This window comes from Rhinolophus sinicus, chromosome 14, assembly GCF_057876585.1.
Source record: "Rhinolophus sinicus isolate RSI-liver-muscle chromosome 14, RSI-T2T, whole genome shotgun sequence".
In the NCBI taxonomy this organism is placed as follows: Eukaryota; Metazoa; Chordata; class Mammalia; order Chiroptera; family Rhinolophidae; genus Rhinolophus; species Rhinolophus sinicus.
Window position 1 is genome coordinate 139,467,793 of NC_142514.1, and position 19,758 is coordinate 139,487,550.

The following is a 19,758-nucleotide window of genomic DNA, read 5'->3' on the forward strand; positions in this document are numbered from 1 at the left end:
CATTCCAGATGCTGTGGAATGAATGAGTGTTGTCCCCTTAAATATGCTTTTAATGTTTAGCAAGGTTCGAAGTACAGGACATTGTCAGAAAGGACAACATTCTGTTTAGCAAGCACATTGGTGGAGAAAAATAGTTCTTTAATTTCTTTAAATTTACCCTCTAGATACCTATAAATTCCCCTAGAATCTCTCTATACCTCCCTCCCATTCCCCTGGACTTTCTTTCTCTTTTTTTCTATCCTCAAAGTCCTTATCTTTCTTCCTCTAGGCTGTGGCCCACGATTCCAATCAACCAATTCCTTCTTTGATTTAGTTCTTTTTATTTGAGGGAATAGAGGTGGCTTTAAGAAGTCCTTTAAGCTCTCAAAGATCATACTTATAAAAGAAAAAAAAAAAGAAGTCCTTTAAGTTTAACATATAGAGAACAAGGAAATAAATGGGTAAATGGCCCTCCCTAACCCCAATTCAGAGTGAAACACCTAAAAGACAAGCCTTTCTCAGCTAGTATTGATCAACTTTCACAGTAGAAAGAACATGTCTTATTCTAGCTGTGTCTTATCTCTTTTTCCCCTCTCACCAAAGAAATCCTTCTACTACTACCTTCCCTTTGTCTGGACCAAGTACCCCAGAAGAGAGGTTCATGGCCCTACTCCAACCCCCAATTTGTCATAAATAAATGGATAGTTATTTATGGCCAGAATGGAGAATTTGCCTCAGACGAGAGCACTGTGATGGAAGCAGAAGAAAAGGCAGGGGGCTACAAAACAGCGTCCCAAAGATTGACTTCCTCTAGTTTGGAAAGAAACAGATATGAGGTGGGTTTTGCTGAAGGCTGAGAACGGAGAGTACGATTTCCCAAGTTCCTTTGTCCGGCAGGAGGATAGGATTCTATACCAATTAACCAGTGAGAAGCCTGATTGTTTTTCTTCTAGAATGGCCACTGTCCCACAGTTCTTTGTTTACTAGACTCTGAGCTCTGCTATCTGCGTTCCCGGGAAAAGCCGTCTCCCAGGACTGTGATGTCGCTGAGTGACCACCAGGGGGCAAACCGAGACTACTGCGCTCTCCCGAAGGTCTCTTCCACCCAGTTTCCATGGAGTCACACTCAGAATGTCAAGAGCTGTAACGGGCTTTGAAATCATGTAAGACTTCTGATCAAACCTCTTCATTTACAGAGAAGTAAACCAAGGTCTAAAGGAGGGAACAATTTGTCAAAGCCACGTAGTGAGTTGATGGTAAAGTAGGAACCAGAAACTAAGTCTTCTGGCTACTCCAGTCCTACGTGTGTTCGACTACAGCTTCTCCGGTCTCATATTTAACTCCAGAAAACACTGGTTTTCAGTGACATCTTTTCTGTGAAAAGGACTTGTCTCTCCAATTAGATTATAAGTCCTCCGGACCAGGGACCATGTTTTGGCTAGTTTTGTATATCTTTTCCTCCAGCACCTAGCACCATGGCTCTGCAGGTGGCCCATGCCCATACCAGATGGAGCATTTCAACAAAGACCGTGAAACTGCTATGTGGCAGGCCCAGCAATGGTTCCTGAGAATAAAGAGATGGAAATGTATTGTCCCTGCTCTCAAGGAGTTCACTAGCTAAGGGAGAAGGCAGATATGTCAATAAACAACTATAATAAATAAGACTGGAAAGGAAGTTTGAGATTAGCAGTAAAGTTGAGGTCCATTCATTCATTCATACATTCATTTATTCAACAGACAGTAAGTACTGCCAAGTGCCATGCGGCACTTGTTGATAATGATGGTTGTGAGATGAATAAAAGTGAGGGTAGTAATAGTAATGATGAAAATACTACTGTGTTTGAATTCCAAGGATTCAGGGTCTTGAGCTTAAGGTTCATTCATTCCTCACATGAATCAGATAATCCAGAAAAATATTCTAGCCTCCATTGATTTAAAAAAAAAAAAAAAGAAAACATTCAGTAAGCCTCTACTATGGGCTAGGCCCTGTTCTAGGAACTAGGAATATAGCGGTGATCAAGAATTAAGGTCTAGGAGCCGGCCTGGTGGCTCCGGCGGTTAGAGCTCCATGCTCCTAACTCCGAAGGCTGCCGGTTCGATTCCCACATGGGCCAGTGTGCTCTCAGCCACAAGGTTGCCGGTTCAATTCCTCGACTCCAGCAAGGGATGGTGGGCTGGGCCCCTGCAACTAGCAATGGCAACTGGACCTGGAGCTGAGCTGAACCCTCCACAACTAAGACTGAAAGCACAACAACTTGAAGCTAAATGGCACCCTCCACAACTAAGATTGAAAGGACAACAACTTGACTTGGAAAAAAGTCCTGGAAGTACACACTGTTTCCCAATAAAGTCCTGTACCCCTTCCCCAATAATAAAAAAAAAATCTAAAAAAAAAAAGGAATTAAGGTCTAGGCTATCATGCAGCTTTCATGCTCATGGGGGAGGCAGATAATATACAAGACACATTTCAGACAATGTTAAGTGACACGAACTAAAACAAGAAAATATGATAGAATATGACTGGAGGGGGATATGATGAGATAGATAGGAATAGGGAGGAAGTGGCATTTGAGCTGAATGAAGTGTCAGCTGGGGGAAAAGCTGAGGGAAGAGCAATCCAAGCAGGAGAAACCTCAAGGGCAGAGTCCCTGCGGAGGGTCCAGACAGCTTGGTGTACCCAGGGACAGAAAGAAGGCCCATGTCCTAGAGCAGAGCCAGCACAAGGAGAATGGCTGAAGAAAGAGGGTAGGCAGAGACCCGGTCATAGAGGGATTTATAAAATAGGGTACAGGGTTTGGATTTTATTCTAAGCACAATGAAGCGGTTTTAAGCAAGGAAGTGACATGACTGGATTTACATTTTTAAAAGCTAACTCTGGTGGCTCCTCATTCCCACCTTTGAGTGGATACAATGCCTGCTGCCATATGGCTGTGGGACCCGTTATTTGGCACTGTTCTCAGGCACTCTTGCTACATCTTCATAGATCTGTGGAAAGAAGTCTCAGGACACACTGCTTTCCGGAAGTCCCCCTGAGCGTGGAGGAGGCAGGAGCAGAAGTTCCATTCTCCTTGGTGCTTGGTTAGTGATGACACCTGCAATAGCAGAGGCTTCCGACTGGTGGCAGAACTTAGGACCTGGATGAAGGATGATCCCATTCAGTGTCTTCCACTGAAGACACTTTGTCCCTGCTCAGTTTCCCTCAGGAGTGCTCTGTGAAATTAAGGGCTATGTGTTCCCCTATCCTGGTTTCTTTTTATCTTCCTCATCAGAATTTCTGTGTGCTGGCTGTCTAGGGAAGTCTAGGGAAGAGAGGACCCACTGAGGAAGAAAAAAGACTTGGGGATGTTTACATAAGAACCCATACTAATCAACATTCACTCATACTATTCACTCATTCACACAGATATTTATTGAGCACCCACAATTTACCAGGCATTATTTGGGGGTGTTGAGGAGTCACTCATCCATGCTACAAACATTTTTTAGGTCAACTATATGCACAGTATCTGGAAATCTAAAGGAAGATGTCTGAAAACAATAGTACCGTGTTTCCCCCAAAATGAGACCTAGCCAGACCATCAGCTCTAATGCGTCCTTTGGAGCAAAAAGTAATATAAGACACGGTCTTATATAAGATGCGGTCCTATAATATTTATTATATTATATTATATTTCATTATATCATATCATATCATACGTCATGTGACCCAGTCTTATATCATGTTAAATTAAGACCGGGTCTTATATTAATTTTTGCTCCAAAAGACACATGAGAGCTGATGGTCCAGCTAGGTCTTATTTTCAGGGAAACACGATAGGTTATAAATAAATATTTGTTACATGGCTAAATAACTCTGACCCAGGTGAAGGGTGAGAGTAGAATGGAGATTGTTCACTTTACAAATAAATTAACTGACGGCTCCTTTAAATAAGACTTTCCTCCTAATGTATCTAAATTGGATCCGGCTTTAAAGAATCAGTTTGTTCACCCCTTTCAGGACATTATCAAGTAAAGGCAGTGTATGGCAACTATAGTTAATAATATTGTATTGCATATTTGAAAGAGATTAGATCTTAAAAGTTCTCATCACAGGAAAAAAATTCTGTAACTATGTGTGATGACAAATGCTAACTAGACTTACAGTGGTGATCATTTCACAATATATACAAATATCGAATCATTTTGTTGTACATGTGAACAGATATAATGTCGTATGTCAGTTATACCTCAGTTAAAAAAAAGAGTAAAGGCAATGTACTAGAACTGGTTTGCAAGGGCTCAGGAGAGCAGAGTGTTAAGTTTTCAGGAATTTTGCAAGCTGGTTGTTAAACACAGTTATGACTAAACATGAAATTATATGAACTTACAGTTAAACGAGTTATATTTAAAACAGTCAAACTCGGGTAGCTGGTTAGCTTAGTTGGCTAGAGCGTGGTGCTCATAACACCAGGGTTGCCGGTTCGATCGCTGCATGGGCCACTGAGCTGCGCCCTCCTTAAAATAAATAATACATAAATAAATAGATAGATAGATAAAATTTTTAAAAATACAGTTAATTATAAAAAATAAAACAGTCAAACTCATCACCTAATTATTTTACTACCTTTTACTGTGAATGTTCTTGAAATTTTTTACATCTGTTGTATTTTTTGTATCTGTATGATGGAAATACTACAAAATCGTGTCCCACTGTGCCTCTCTCCTCAAACCCACATTCAATGATGTCACCTTGGTAGCTTGAAATTGGCCATGGTGGGAGTATTTACACCAGGGAAATTGGCAACTGCTATAAAACAGGGCTTTTTTTCTCCTGGAGAGCAGGTTGTTAAACATGTACCAGCGTACCACTGAAGTAGCATCTCTATTATGTAGACCTCTCATATTACTTCTCTTAGGGTGAATCTGCTTTTAGAATCTTACAGAATTAAGTGGCCTGGGTTAAGGCTTTCCTTGACACTGATCTCTATGATCTTTAATGCTATCCTAACCTTACATAATAAAGCAAACTGCAGCCCAGGAGGAGGCCTTTAACCACAAATAATGTCACTGGAGGAGTATTGGAAGAAACAAGGATATTATTCAACAAAACTTTATTTTGTAGCTACTGTGTGCAAAACGGTGTGCTGAAGGCTAGGGAAGTATTAGACAAATAGTAGTCTGTGTTCTTGAGGAACGCACTTTAGAGGAGGTAACCTTTGATAAGACAATGTGATAAGTGCTATAATGGAGATAACAGAAGCCTGGAGGAGAGAGAAGTAACTCAGAGGCCACGAAAGAGACTTCAGCAAGAACCTGGACTATCAGCAGCAGTGTCTGTCGTCCCTAGTACCTAGCATAGAGCCTGGCACAGGGTTGACACTCAGTAACTGTTGGATGAGCGAAGGAGGTAGCAATGGCCTTGACCTTGGAAAAATAAGCTTGCTAGACAAATAAGAGTGGGTAGAGGGAGGGCATTAGAAGAAACAGAATGTGCAGAGGTGTGGGGCAAAACAGCTCAGCACATCTGAAGAAAGGGAAAGTTCAGTGTAGCATGAAGGGTCCAGCTGCCAAAACTGGTAAGGGTGAGAGTAAGGAAGAGGGATTCTCTGTAGAGCTCTCCAAAGACAAAAGGAGTTGGCTTGCTCTGTGCAGCCCTGGGGACAGAGCTAGGAGCGATGCAGGGAGTCACAGAGAATCAGATTTCAGTGAGTGAGAGAACTTTCTAACAGAGCTGTCCAACAGCGCAATGGGCTGCCTTGGAAGGCAGTGAGCAAGTTTCCTAAGAGGGAAGCAAGCAGGTGCCAGACAAACTTGGTCCAACAAATGACTCTGGATAGATACATTTTTATGTCTGGACAAGATTTTGGAAGAATTTATCAAGTCTCCTTAAAGTATATGAAATACTACACAGACAGCCATCTTCAAAAGCAAGGGTACAGAAGACACACTTTCCTCAAGTGCTTATTTCTTATGTCAATCATTGATTAAAGCTGAGGGCAACAGGGGTGCTGAAGGTTCTCCCATGAAAGAATAATGTCTTTCAAATCACTGAGGTCTACACTCATTCAAGAAGTAATTATTTATTCAGTATCTTTATGCATCAGGGACTTGGCTATGTGCTGCAAATATAGATAGAAATGAAAAAAGACCCCTGTCCTCACCGTGCAGGGCACAAATGCAAATAAATATTTACACTCCAATAGCTTACAATGCAAAGTGCTACCAAAAATTTGCTTTGTTAAGGGAAATCAGGGAAGGCCTCAGAGAGGAAGTGACTCAGAGCCAACTTTTTTTTTATTATGAAATTTGTTGGGATAATATTGGTTAATAAATAATATAAATTTCAGGTGTACAACTTTATAATACAACATCTGTAGACTCTGTTGTGTGCTCACCACTGGAAGTCTAGTCTCTTTATGTCACCACATATTTGACCCACTTTACCAGAAGGAAAGGGAAGGGTTGTGGGGGGAGGATGAAGAGAACTGACTTTTGAAAAGTAAAAAAGAATTCCCTACACGAAGGAGAAGAAAGATAGTCCAAGCAGAAAAGAACATACAAAGATACGGAGGCCTGAAAATGTAATGGCCAGTTTGGGGAGGTGAGTGGTAGGTAAAAGTGTAAGGCAGGTGGTAATGGTCTAAGTAGGAGGCAAAATGTGCATGCTAACAGTTTGGAATTTTAATCTGTAAACGATAGGCAATTTTTTCCCTGTTATTTATTTAATAAACTTTTTATTTTGGAAGGATTTTAGATTGACAGAAACGTTGCAAAGGTAGTACAGAGTTCTTATCTAAGAACGGTACCTGTTTCACCCTGCTTCCCCCAGCGGTAACATCTTCCACAGCCACGGCACATTCGTCAAGACTAAGAAACCAATATTCGTACATTACTATTAGCTAAAGTATAGACTTTGTTCATCAGTGTTTCCACTAGTGTCCTTTTACTGCCCCCAAAATCCAATCTAGGTTACCACATTGCATTTAATGTTATTTATTTTTTATTTCCAATAAGGGTTTTCAGTGGACAAGTGATGTGATCAGATTTGTCAGTAGAAATGATCAACATAATTCCTAAGGCAGGTGTGAGGAAAATAGATTGGAGGGGCCTCGATGGGAAGTGGAAGATTTGTTAAGAGGCTGTTAGGAAAATCTGGTAAGGGAGGATGATGGCTTGAACTCTAGTAAAAATGAAGCGGAGGGTTGAGACCATTTTTGGTCTCATGGTAAAGACCTTTCCTGAAGCAGAATGGGCAAGATGTAGGGGAGGCCAATCTTAATCCACCCCTTACACCTAAGACGTGAATATTTATGTAGAGCAGACTTTAAACAAAGATGGAGAAAAGACCTTTGTCCCCGGTCCTTGGGATGAGATTCTTTTCCCTGTAATTAAGCACTTAAGTTAACTCTGAGCTCCCTGAAAGCCAAGGCAAAAAGGGACGCCTGATCGCATACATAGCTATCATTGTTAAAGTATACTCAGGGAGACAACGAGACTGGCCAGGCTGGAATGGGAGACGATATGCCTGAAGGGCACTCGGGGCAGGTCATGTTTGTCCTTGATCCTGGGAGCGTGGGGGAAGCCGTTTCTGGGATCACTGTTTGCTCCCAACGCTTTCTGTCCTGGACGAGACGGAATGGTAGCACAGCGGACTGGGGACCCCAGCCTTAGACCAGGAAGATATCTTTACATCCAGAAAGTCAGAAGTGTTTCAACGTGGAGATGTGATTCCCTACCCAAGTGGGATGTGGTTCAACATCCCATCTCATTTCTTACTCCTTCCAGGGATCTCTCTAACTCTCATCGGAATTTCTAGCAACTCTGCAAGAGAAACTCAAACTCACAGGAAGCTGAGGTCTAAAGCAAGGATGGATGTACTTACCCAAAATGTCCCAGCAAATCAGGGAGAGAGCCAGGACAAGGACCCTCCCCTTTTGATTTCAGAGTCTGGTGTTTCTTGTCTGGACAGCTGGCTGTTCTCTTCTTAGGAGCCTATTAATTCACACACACATTCAACACAAGTAGGAAGCACCAACCGCAGGCTGAGGGCGGGAGCTTCGGGGCCATGCCTTCAGGGAGCTCACCTGTTGGGAAAGAACACTTTGACAACCAGCTCTTACTGAAGTCCACTGAATATGCACAACACTCCCAGAGGGGTGCAGGCCTTACCTGTAAAGGCAGAGGAGAGACTGTGTCCTGATTTTGGGAGTGGAATGGGGGAAACAGAGGAAGACTTCCAGATTAAGGGTCAAGGATCCAGCTGGGCTGGATTTCAACCTAGTCATGGCTTGTGTGAATACAGAGGAGGAACTGGTGAGGGGGTTCTAGGTGCTTGGCATTATGATCCTACTTTTCCAGATCTGAGTGCTGTGACGTTCATTATTTCATTTCACTTCCTCGGTGTAGGGTAGGTGGCAGTGGTAAGTAGGAGCCGAACAACTGTGGGAAGACAGTAAAAGTATTAAAGGCACTGACGACATTAAGATCCCCATTTTAGAGATGGGGAAACAGGCTCTGAGGTGGAGCGGCCAAGACCACAGACAGAATTAAGAACAGCAAGTGTCCTGATTCCATCCAGACCCTGAGTGCTGTGCACGCACCACCCAGCGCCCCCACCTGAGCGCCTGTCCTTTCACCGCCGGCTTTCCCTCTGCGACCCCGACGTCTCATCCTTCCTCACCAGAAAGTTCCACCTGAAGCCTAACTGGGTTTTGTCCTCCAGCACTCTGGGCGTCGCGGGGAGTCAGGGGTTAAAACCCGTGGCCCGGGTGGCCCCTTCCCCCTCCCTAGCCCCCTCGCCTCCTCTCGGCGCCGCGCCTGGAGCGTCGGTCCCGGAGACCGGCACGAGAGAGGAGGAGAAAAAGTGGGCCTGTTTCTCGGGTGGCCAATCCACCGAGCCCGCGGTGCCCCAGAGGAGGCGCCAGTGCTAGGCCAGCGCCAGGCTGGGGCTGCCTGCTTCCCGCGGCAAAGTACAAATGCGCCCGAGCGCGGCGCCTGGCGCCCTTGGCGTGCACAGCTGGTCCCCGTGCAGCCTCCCCCCGTGGCCGCCGCGTCGTCGCCGCCGCCGGGACCGCCGCCCCGCCGGGCCCCAGGACCCCGCGGCCCGACCCCGAGCCCACCGAGCAGGGGGCGCCGGCCGCTTCTAGCCCGCGCGCCCGGAGCAGCCCGCCGGCCCCGCGCGCCTCGCCCAACGCTGCGCGCTCTGCAGACCCCTGTCCTCCCCGGTCTTTCTTCTGCCCTCCCTCTCACCTTCTCTTTTGCTTTTATTGCCTTTCCCCCTTGCCGGACCTTCCTCATCTCTCCATCTCTCTCCCTCCTTTCCTCTTGTTCTCTTTCCACCTTCCTCTTATTCCCACCTTAGAGCTCCCTTTCTGTCCTCAACACCTTCTTCTCGACCCTTCTCTGACTCTCTACTGTGGCAGCAGCCTCCCCTGGGGCTGTGGATTGCTTTGTGCCCCTGTGCCTCAGTGTCCCCCTCATCTCACTGTCTCCGACTCCCCTCCTGCTCAGCGCCTGGTGGCCTGACCCTGGGGGAAGGAAGGATGGTGCCCGAGGGCAGGGTCTTCTCCTTGCTGGGACTCGCGCTGCTCTGGTTTCCCTTGGATTCCCATGCTCGAGCCCGTAAGTAGGTGGTGGGGGGTGGCTTTGGGTGGGCTGAGGGAGGGATGCGAGCCCCTGGGATGTGCAGGAAAGTACCAGGACTTGGGGCCCCAAAGTGTACTGACTGGCATCCAGGCAGCACCTGTGTGGAAGGGTGGCGCTCCTCTGCGGACCAGCATGGGCTGGGAGACTGGAGGGAACCTGGCAGAGCCCTGGGGGCTGCTGCCTTGGACCTGAGGATGGAGGACTGAGGGCTGTGGGAAGGAGGGCAGGTCACTGAGCTTTGGGGGTGGGAGTGGGAGGGCGCTTATTCTAGTAGAGAGTCCCATGTGTTTGGCTGCACGAGTGGGATGAAGAGGAAAACGCTACAGCATTTAAAGAGAGCACGTTGAAAGAAAGAGGAGCTAACTAGTGTAACACTCTGGATCTCTTTTGATCCCCACAACACTCCCTAGAGGTGGGTATCATTTGCATTTTACAGATGAGAAAACTTAGAAGAAACTTGCTCACGTTTACAGAGCTAGTAAGCCACCCAAAGCCAGAACTCTCCAATTCCAAATCCTGTGCTTCCACCCCCCTGCCCCACAGGGTCTGGGAGGAGCCCTGATGTGGAGTTGTGAGACCCTGGGTGGCGGCAGGGCACAGTGAGAAAGCCAAGTATTCATTATCCCAGATCTGTTGAATACTGGCTGGTGGGAGGCAGGCAGAGGGCACCTCTCTGAGCCTCAGTTTCCTAATCTATAAAATGGGAGTAAAAAAATCCCAGGACTGTTGTGAGGATTGAATTAGAGAAAATATGAAACAACTAGCACTAGCAACTAGCTGGTACATGGTAGGTTCTTTAAAAAGAATCAATTCCACAATTCATGTTTTTCTACTTGGACACAGCATAACCTCACACACTTTATATAATCTCTCTGGACCTCAGTTTCCTCACTGCCCCCAAAATAGTCTGGTAGACCCTCTCCCCATCCCCTGCCAATCTCTTAGAATGGAAAACAAAGCCAAAGTTTAATAAGAAGGAAGGAGCTTGATTCAAACCCTGAAACACCTGATAAACTGAGGCCCAGGAGACACAGTGATTTGCTCCCGGTTACACTGGGCAGAGCCTGGGATGAAGACCCCAGTTTCTCAGCTCCCACCCTAGTGCTCTCTCCTTTCCACAGTTCAGTTCCCCCATATCTGCCTTTCTTTTGCATATGACTTTCTGGAGCCGGTGGGGCTGGGTTTTGTTTCATTCTTGTCTCTGCTCAAGAAGGCAGGCTGTGTGTCTGGTCGTCTGTGGGCTACCAGCAGCACGAGACTCCTAGAAGCCCTTAGGAACAAGTAGTGGAAAGAGTTCAGTGTGGGTTCAAGTCCTAGGTCTGCCCCTCAGTAGCTGTGTGACTTTTCATAAGTCACGATTTCTCTGAGCCTCCATGTCATCGTCTGTCCAAGACGTATACTCACCTGGAACCCAAAGGGTTCTTGAGAGGATGAAAGGAGGTGACTGTGTTCAAGTGCCCAGCACAATGCCTAGTACTCAGTAGATGTCTCCTCCCCCTCCTTGAGCCCTAGAGGTTTCCGCCTAACAGTTACCTGTTGTTTCCTAAAAGGGATTTAGCACAGGATGCCCTCCATGCCTGCCTTCCTTCCACTTGGCACATTGTTCTTAGCCCCCAAGGTGTTCCTCCAATACTCTTGTCCTTGATACATCTTGGAAAGTTGCCTTAGAACCAGATCGTGATGCGGGATTGCTCATGTCCTTCCTCTTTGCCTCCCACACCTTGTCAGCCCTTCACCTTGCTTCCACACACCTCTCAGCCAACTCGCCCTGGCCACCGATCCACTCTGATCTGTGCCTCCACTGGCCTTCGGGGGATACCTCTCACTGGGTCCTGCCAGTATTCAGGCTCTCCAGCAGTCTGCGGCTTAGCTCCAGACACACAAGAAAATAACTTGGAGCAGATTTGTTGAGTCAAGCTGAGGTGGATCGGCCTCCAGAGGGGTGTGTTAAGATTCTGGGATGTCAGAGCTGGAAGAGCCTTTGAAAGTCATCCGCTTCTACCCTTCAATTTTCCTATCCTTATAACTAAACTAAGCACAGAAAGGGTGAGTGACTTGCCCAAGTTCACACAGAAAATTTATTAAAGGAAAAAATAGAGACCTGGCTTGTAGTTCTTGATTTGTCAATTCCTGATTGTATGAATTGGAACAAATCACTTCCCTTCTTTGAGGCTTATTTTGTCTACAGATGACAATCTGTAAATACTATAGTTCTTTCTCAGGGTCCTATTTGAAAGTCTCTTATGAGGGTGCTTGACTTCATTTAAATAAGACCTCAGGCCTGTTGTGGGTAAGAAATCTCCTGGTGATATCTTAGGTGATTCAGAAGTGGTGCCAACAGATGGAAATTCTCAAGTCTGTGTGGGGTCAGACTCTTGAGGTGGCCCAGCCCTGCAAATGCCAAGGGCCTGTGAGCACGCTTGGCAGCTTGCTTCTCTGTTTAATTACAAGGCTATTCAAAAAAAGGTTATTCTATCCTTGGCTCTATTTTCATCCACAGATTGAGTCGTGATTCCCAACCCAGACTGAATCTCCAGGGACAGGCTGAGCCCTGGTCCTCAAACCCTGACCACAGATTGAACCCCGATTCCAGGTCCCTGACTTGGTCACTTAGCAGTACTGATTCCGGCCCCAGGTGGAGTCGCATGCATGCAGGATGTCGGCCACTTGGGGCACTCATCCCTCTATGGAGCAAGAACATGCCTGGTATCTTGACTCCCTCTCCAGTGCTCTGTCTCCATATCAGCTCCTGTCCTTTGTGCCCTCCCCTTACGAATTGCCTCTCCCTCTTAAGCATGCTCTGCTCTCTCTCCCCTCCCCGCATCCAATCCTGCTTTGAGGAGAGTCCGTGATCAAGCTAAAACGTTGATCTCTCTATTCTTTCTTCAAGGGACTCGAAGCTTGTACTGTGAGACTTGAAGTTCTGTTCCCAGGTGACAGAATCTCAGACCCCAGAAACAGAGCTGGGGCAGGATGGGAGCTCCTAGGGTATGATGTGGTGCAAAGGACACACTTGGAATCAGAAGGCCAGGTCTCCCACCCTGGCTCTGCCACCAATTCCAACCGTGATGCGGGGCAAGTTGCCTTTATCTGCCCCTCAGTTTCCCAGCCATAAAGCAAGATGGTTGGACACAGATGGATCATTGAGGACCATTCTAGCTTTAACATCCTATGAGTCTAAGACACTAAGATCCAAAGATGCTGTTGCCTTGATTCTGAGTCTGCTGAGTCCTTTAGAAAAGGGAGTTGGGGGGCTGTGGATCTGCAGCCCGGTACTCCTCCAGCGCCCCAGGGAAGAGTAGATAGACCCTCAGACACCAGGAGAAAGTACGTGGGACAGTGGATGTAAAGGGACACCCGCCAGTGGGGACCCTGCCCTGCTGTTCAACTTGGTCGCATCCCCATCCACCTGTCCAGATAGAAGTACAGGAGAGGATGGCCGGCGCCTGAGTAAAGGCGGGACATCTGGCTCCAGGCAGGCCCCTCTCTCTGGGTTTGTCTGGGCGGTTCTGCACTTCCCATCTCTCACCAGTAGAGGTCTCTGTCTCACTCACTCGCTTGCAAACTGCTGAGCCGGTGCTGGGCAACAGCTGCGCAGTTGCTCCAGCTGTTGCACCTGTTCCAGGATTGGCCTCTCAAGTTCCCCCAGCTACTGGCCATGGCGCCGGGTTCTGGGAGAGGGATGTTGAATCCCTTGGACTCCCGAATAAAAGGACTGGCATGAGAGCCGTGTCCCTGGGAGGTGCAGTACGGAGATCATTTCCGGCATGCCCCTGCCTCTGGGCAGGACCCCATCCCACGAAAGTCTGTTCCACAGTGTGCTTCTGTTACCCATTCTTATCGTCCACATTCTTCCTTATGTCTCACCTGAGTCCTTTTCTTTGCCATTTAAAGCCACTTCTTCTGATCCTGTGCCTGAGAGGATGGGTGTTTCTATAAGCACCCCCTTCAGATCTGAAAACTGGCATTGGAGTTTGTGCTGGCAAGTCTCGATGACCTTAGGCAAGTCCCAATCCCTTTCTGGGACTCGGTTTTCACATCTGTCAAGTAGAGGATTGAATGTTATCTCTCAGTCCCTAACTTTCTAAGATTCTGTGAATCTATATATGTCCACGGCAGAATAGAATGTAAACACTCTCTTCTCTGCCCCCCGACCCTTGTCAGGTGACAGCTGCCTCTCCTGATTTGATGATTCTCTCCTCTGAGGTCATTCTATGCTCCCGAACATCTGTCACATGCCAGATAAGAGGCGTCAGGTTCCAAGAAGGGAGGACCCTTTTCCTAGGTTGCACAGCTCAGCTACTGAGGAGCTGAGGTTTGCACTTCTGATTCCCTTAGGAGGCCTCCCACAATGGGTACCAGTGCCCAGAGCAGAGCTCATGTCTTAGAGGGGAGCAAGTTTGTTTGGGTGAAAAGGAGACTATAAATAAAGAAAGTATCGCTGTGTGGGCGCAAGGGGAAGAGGTAAACATGCCTGCGCAGCCTGGCTCACTCAGGTGTCCTATGTTACTGCAGGCTGGGGACGTGGCAGCCACAGTTCCAGATGTCTCTTCTCACACCCCAGCCCCTCCTGGTCCCCTCCAGCCTCCCTCTACGGGGAGCATCTTTCTGGTTATCTTTTCTGCTTCCTATTGAAAGAATTCCCAACCACACTACTCACTCCTAACTAGCCCCTACGAGACCTTTATCACAGCGTGAGAGTTTCAAGGCAGAGGGTGGGATGACCTTGGGTGGGACAGTTTGGAAATTTTGACTTACATGTGAAGATCATGGAATTGCTCACCCCTTACCTGCCCAGGCTCCTGACCTTTTTGTACGTAGTGTTTGGTTTGGCAGCTGGTTTGGGAGTTCCCGATGGAAAGAGCTGGAAAGGGGGAGGTCAAAGGCTAATTCCTATTAGGTGGCCAGATCAAAGTGCTAAGAGGGATTTGGCTCTCTTATCACATAGTGAAGTTCTTTTCTTGTTAAAGAAAGCGTTTTTCAGGAATAAGAGCTATCAATCACCTCCTCTGCCAGAACCTCCCCTCTCTTTGACTCCATTCTTTCATTGTACATTCATTTATCAAGCCTTACCTCTATGTAGGCTCTGCGTGGAGCCCTGGAGATATAAAAATTAATGAGATCTGGTTCCTGCTCTCAAGAAGCTCACAGTTGGGTCAGGAAGAAGAACCCATTTGAAGTACTTCTAATCCGGTGTGATGAGAGGCATAAGAGAGGGCTGAACTCAGTTCTATAGGAGCCCTGAGGAAGGACTGGCCCGTGGCCTGGAAGGTTGGATTGGCTTCACAGAAAGGGTGGCACTTCCACAGGCTTCTGAAGAATGAGAAGCAGTAGGTCAAACAATGGAGATGGGGAATCCCCTTCCAAGCGGAGGAAACAGCATGTGCAAAGACACAGAAGTGTGAAGGAGCCTGGTGGGGGTGGTGGAAGACTGAGAAATTCAGCAAGAGATGAGGCTGAGAACGGGGCTATCGCAGAGAGTTTTTCTGGAAAAGCAGGCGGGAGCCAGCTTATGTCAGGCTGAGGTGACCTGATAACATTTGGAGTCTGTCTGGTAAATATTGCTGCCCTGAATTCAGGTTAGGCCAACTACGTCCAGTCACTTAAAGTCAGTGTCAAGCTAGATAAAGAGCTCTAGCTGGGGCCTACCCAAGGGGATGCTTCCTGTGGGACGAGGAGTTGGCACCCAGTCACCCCAGCCACCTACAGTGGCCTGCGTGAACTATGGTCACTCCACTTCTGCTTTTGCAGGAAGCGCCTGCTGCCCACTGGCACCTTGTTAGCTCTATAAGATCCAGCTTGGGCATCGTCTCAGGGAAGCCTTCCCTGAAGAGCCTATGTTTCTACTATCATAGAATTTTCAAACTGTGTCTATTATATCTACCTGTCTTCTTCCTTAGGCTGTGAGCTCCTTGAGGTGCTGACTGTGTTTTCCTTAGCCAGAGACCAGGCCCATGGACATGTATAAGGCTCGATCTATTAAAAACTCAGTGAGTGAACAGCAGGAAGTAATATTACTCTTACTAATGATAGTAACATCATCACTAATGATCATTACATTTACTGCTTATCAGTAGCCCGTGCTCACCTATTTGTTCCAGCCAGAAAGCTCAATACCATCCTGAATGCTCTTTCACCCTGTCCATCCGTGTCCAGTCTGTCCCAGAGCCTGCCTGCCGTACCTACTAATTCTTCCTCAGATCTGCACTTTTGCCCATGGGCACTGCTTCTATCTCGGTCCAGGCCAGCATTCTCTCAAACAGTTGACTGCAACAGCCTCCCGCTGGTCTCTCTGCATCCAGGCTTGCCCTCCAATCCATCTTCTATTCCTGTGACCATAGGGACAGTGCTAAAATGCAAACGTGGTAACTGGCACGCCCCAGTATGAAGCTTTTCCATGGCTTTCCTTTGCCCTTGGACTCTTGAGGCCCTTCTTGAGCCTCTGCCTCTCTCTGTAACCTTATCTGAGGCCTCTCACCCCAACCCTCCCACTCTCTACTCCAACCTTTTTGGCCCACTTTCCTCTCTGTATCCCAGCCCAAGGATTGAGGTCTGTGTAGGCACCAAGTGGGGCTGAAAGAGTCTGGTTGGTGAGTGGGGCTAGGAGAGAGCAGGGAGCCACAGGAAACAGCGTTGCTGAGGTTATACACATGACCTGGGAGGGTTGACATCGGTGGCAGGTACCGTGACATTCATGCCCTGATAGCTGCCTGGTGGCTGTTCACTGAATTCTGGGAGTGAAAGAAATATGAGAAACAGACTGGTAGGCAAGTTTGGGGTCAGTGCCTTTTTGTCTGCTTTTTGTCTGTTTTACCTACCATTTAATTGAGCATCTAATATGTGTCAGGCACTAGGCGTATTACATATATTATCTGATTTAATTCTATTATAGCCCAAGAGATAGAGATTATCACTAATCCCATTTAACAGATCTGGAAACAGAGGCCTGAAATGGCTGAGTAACTTGTCTCATCTCAGGCTGCAGATCCCATTTAAACTCTGGCCTACCTGACTCCAAAGCCAGGGTCTTTAGACTATATAGACGTGTTCACTGAGTGAAGGGTTTTGAGGGGTATGAAACCTGTCCAACTTTAATTCTTCTCTATCTCTGTAAAGCCTGGAACAGGGCCAACAGTCCTCAAAAACTTCCCTCACTAGCAGTCTTTTTTGCAGGTTAGACATGACAGCCAGGGGCCATTAACTCCGAAAGACTTCTGACAGAGGGCCCACGTGGCCACCTGAGTTGAGGAGAAAGATGTAGGCACAGGTGGGTGAGATGAGATGTGGTAGTAGGGTGGGGAGAGGAAGCAGGGCAGGCCCAAGGCCAGGGCAGGAGTTGGAAGGCGACAGAAGACCTAAGGGAGTAGAAGAGGCGGGAAGGGATGTGGGAGACAAACTTTGCCTCCTTCTCCATGTCACTCAAGGTAGGCCCCACTGGCTCCCTGAACCTTATCCACCCCCCTTGGAGCCTCTGAAAAGTCTGGGTGCATGGGACCATAAACACATCCCAGGTGGTGGAAGCTTAAAATGATCAAATCTCAGAACCACAAAATCGTACAATTCTAGAAGATTCATGTTCTAATGAAATGAAGGCTCTTAGAAGCAGAATTTTCAAATCTTGTATCTTAGAAACTTAGAACCTTGGAGTCTTAGAATTTTGAAATCATGGTTTCATAAACTGCAGAAAACCTTTGAAGATCAAAGTCCCCCTCCCCCCCACACACTTATTTTGCAGATGGGAAACTGAGGCTCAGAGAAGGGAAGAGACTTCCTCAAAGTCACACAGTGAATTTGTGGCATAAGGAGCTAGCGCTCCTTCCACCAGCCAAGTGCAAGTATTGGGGCTCGTGCCAGAACTGCAGGGACAGAGGCACAGGCCCCCCGGGCACACACCCCCCCCACCCCCCCCCACCCCCCGCCAGCCTGGCAGTTCTTCCTCCGGCCTGATTTTGGCATGGCCTTGGGCACTCACCTCCTTAGAGGAAGAGGGAGCTCCAGGCAATGCCACCCTTCCTTGTGCCTCTCACCTAGGAGGGCGTGGTGAGGTGGGGATTGTGGTTTCTGGAGGCCTCCTGGGGTTGAGGGATGGCCTGCCAGGCCCCCCACACTCTCAACTGCTGCCAGGTCTGTTGGTAGGGGGAAGGGGCCTCTTGGCCTGGCCATGGGCTGAGGCATTCTCTCTGTCTTCATGCTCTAAGAAGGCGGGGAGGGGGAGGGGGTGCCAATTGGCCCAGGGGCCAGGCTACAGGCCGTCCCAAGGAAGGTGGGACAGGGTTTCTTCAGCAACAAGGCTGAGACCTAAGGCCATGGTAGTGTTGCAATCGCCCCCGCTCCCTGGTGGGGGGAGGGGACTGAAGAAGAAAGACATTATTCAATCCTTGGAGAGTTGGGCTGGCTCTGACAAGCACCCCAGCTGGGACTGTGTCCCGCCCTCTCTGCCAGCCGAGGCTGAGAGATAAACACAAGCTCATTTGATACGGGCCAGCCGGGGCCTTGCTGGGAATGGGATCTGCTGTCTGTTCCCCTCCTCTACTTTGGGGGCTTAGAGGGGGTGGGGAGGGAACTAAGCATGTGTCCCTTGGTCCCCAGTGGCCATTGAAACACAGACTCTGAGGACAGAACCATGGCCTCAAACCTTTGTTCTGGGAGGCCCAAGAGGCAGAGCAGGAGCCAGAAGGAGGCCGATTTCAGCTTCTTACAAAGGAAACTTTCTGACAATTGGGAATGGCCCTTGAGCTCCTCAGCTCTGGAGCTGTGTGCCTACGGGCTGTGCTCCAGCCCACCCCCAGCTCTGAAAGGCAAGTCCTGCTTTGTGTGTGTGCTGCTTTCAGTGCTCTGGGATTCCCTGAGTTTAAATGTCTATTCAAGATGATAATATCCATCTTGCAGGGTCATTGTTATCATGATTAGCATAATAAGAGCATTCAACACTAAGTGTCAGGAACTGGGCTAAGTAAGCACTTTACAAGCATCTTTCAATTTAATTCTCAAAACAATAATGTTAATGAGATAATTAAGTAATGTATTTACAGAGAAGATAGTCTATAAGTGTTGGTTCCTTTCTCCACTTTTCAATCTCATTTAATTCAACAAACCTTTGTGGACACTTCACTTGTGCTGTGTCTCCCAGTTCCTTCTTAAAAGAGCTCAGATTTTTCTTTAGATAATGGAGAGTTTTCCCATAGGAATGATAGCACCATCCCCTCCGGGTGGTAAAAATCACCAGGTATCTGAGGGGCAGGGATAGCGCAAGAGGCAGAGAGGTGGGGCCAGGGGCTGCAAGCTGGACCTGGAGTCTTGACCCACAGGTAGGTGGCAAGTGGATAAGAGGTGAGGGCAGGTGTGTCCTAGAGAGAACCCAAAAGGCTGGGCGATTGGTTGGCTATGGGAGGTGAGAGGTGGAGATTTCAAGTAAGCAGGATTGCAGGAGTGGTATCTAACCCACAAAACAAAACAAACTATTTCAGTCATTCTTAGAAATAGTCATCTACACATTGACAACTGATAAGCAGATTACAAAAATAATTGACTGTGCAATCACTATGGACTATTTTTAAGGATATTTAAAAGTCAGTTTTCTAACCTTTCACTAGGCAACACGTTGTTTTCCCAATTCAGGCACTTTCCATCTGAATGAGATATAGGGACACAGTACAGTGTGAAAGCAGGAAAGCTGCTGTGAGTGGCTTTATTCAAAAGGTAGGTGAGAGAGAGAGAGAGAGAGAGAGAGAGAGAGAGAGAGAGAGAGAGAGAGAGAGAATTGAAAGGAACAGCAGAGACCAAGGGAGGGGAGGGTACAGAGATGTAGTAAATAAATAAGTAAAATGAGATGAAGAAGAGGAAAGAAGTGTGCTTATGAGGGCAGAAGGAGCACTGGACTGTGAGTCAGGAGACGGGCTGTCACCCCTGCTTGGTGACTGACTTGCTGTTTGACCTTAGAGGTGTAATTTATCCTCTCTGGGCCTCAGATTATTCATCTAATCATAATAACTAACACTTATACCACAGTTTAAATCCATAAAGCACTTTAACTGCTTAAGGTTCAGAGTGGGGCAGTGACATGCCCAAAGTCACACAGCAAGTGGGTGGTCAAGCTGAGATTCAAACTCATTAAACAGTTTGGCCCCGTAACTGGGAGAGCACATCCAGCAGATT

General features: G+C 47.5%; 1 protein-coding gene and 1 long non-coding RNA gene across 6 annotated transcripts in view; one reads left to right on the top strand and one right to left on the bottom strand.

Annotated features, from left to right (window-relative positions):
- Positions 1-4,039: 4,039 nt before the first annotated feature.
- LOC141572222 (uncharacterized) lies at positions 4,040-8,469 on the bottom strand. Of its 2 annotated transcripts, XR_012497484.2 has the most exons (4): positions 8,128-8,469; positions 7,841-8,042; positions 6,765-6,825; positions 4,040-4,473 (listed from the first exon to the last, which is right to left on the bottom strand). It is a non-coding gene; the product is annotated as an uncharacterized LOC141572222 (long non-coding RNA). The 2 variants fall into 2 exon arrangements; XR_016018744.1 differs by having other exon boundaries at positions 6,765-8,042.
- A 346-nt stretch (positions 8,470-8,815) lies between these two features.
- Positions 8,816-19,758, top strand: part of CHRDL2 (chordin like 2) — a 32,535-nt gene continuing 21,592 nt past the window's right edge. For 3 of the 4 annotated variants that reach the window (XM_019744345.3, XM_074335772.2, XM_088791571.1), the window contains exon 1: positions 8,816-9,579. In XM_019744345.3, coding sequence (XP_019599904.3) covers positions 9,501-9,579 — 79 coding nt within the window. In that variant the 5' untranslated portion in view covers positions 8,816-9,500. The remainder of the gene's footprint in view (positions 9,580-19,758) is intronic. The other variant, XM_019744344.3, reaches the window with a different exon arrangement.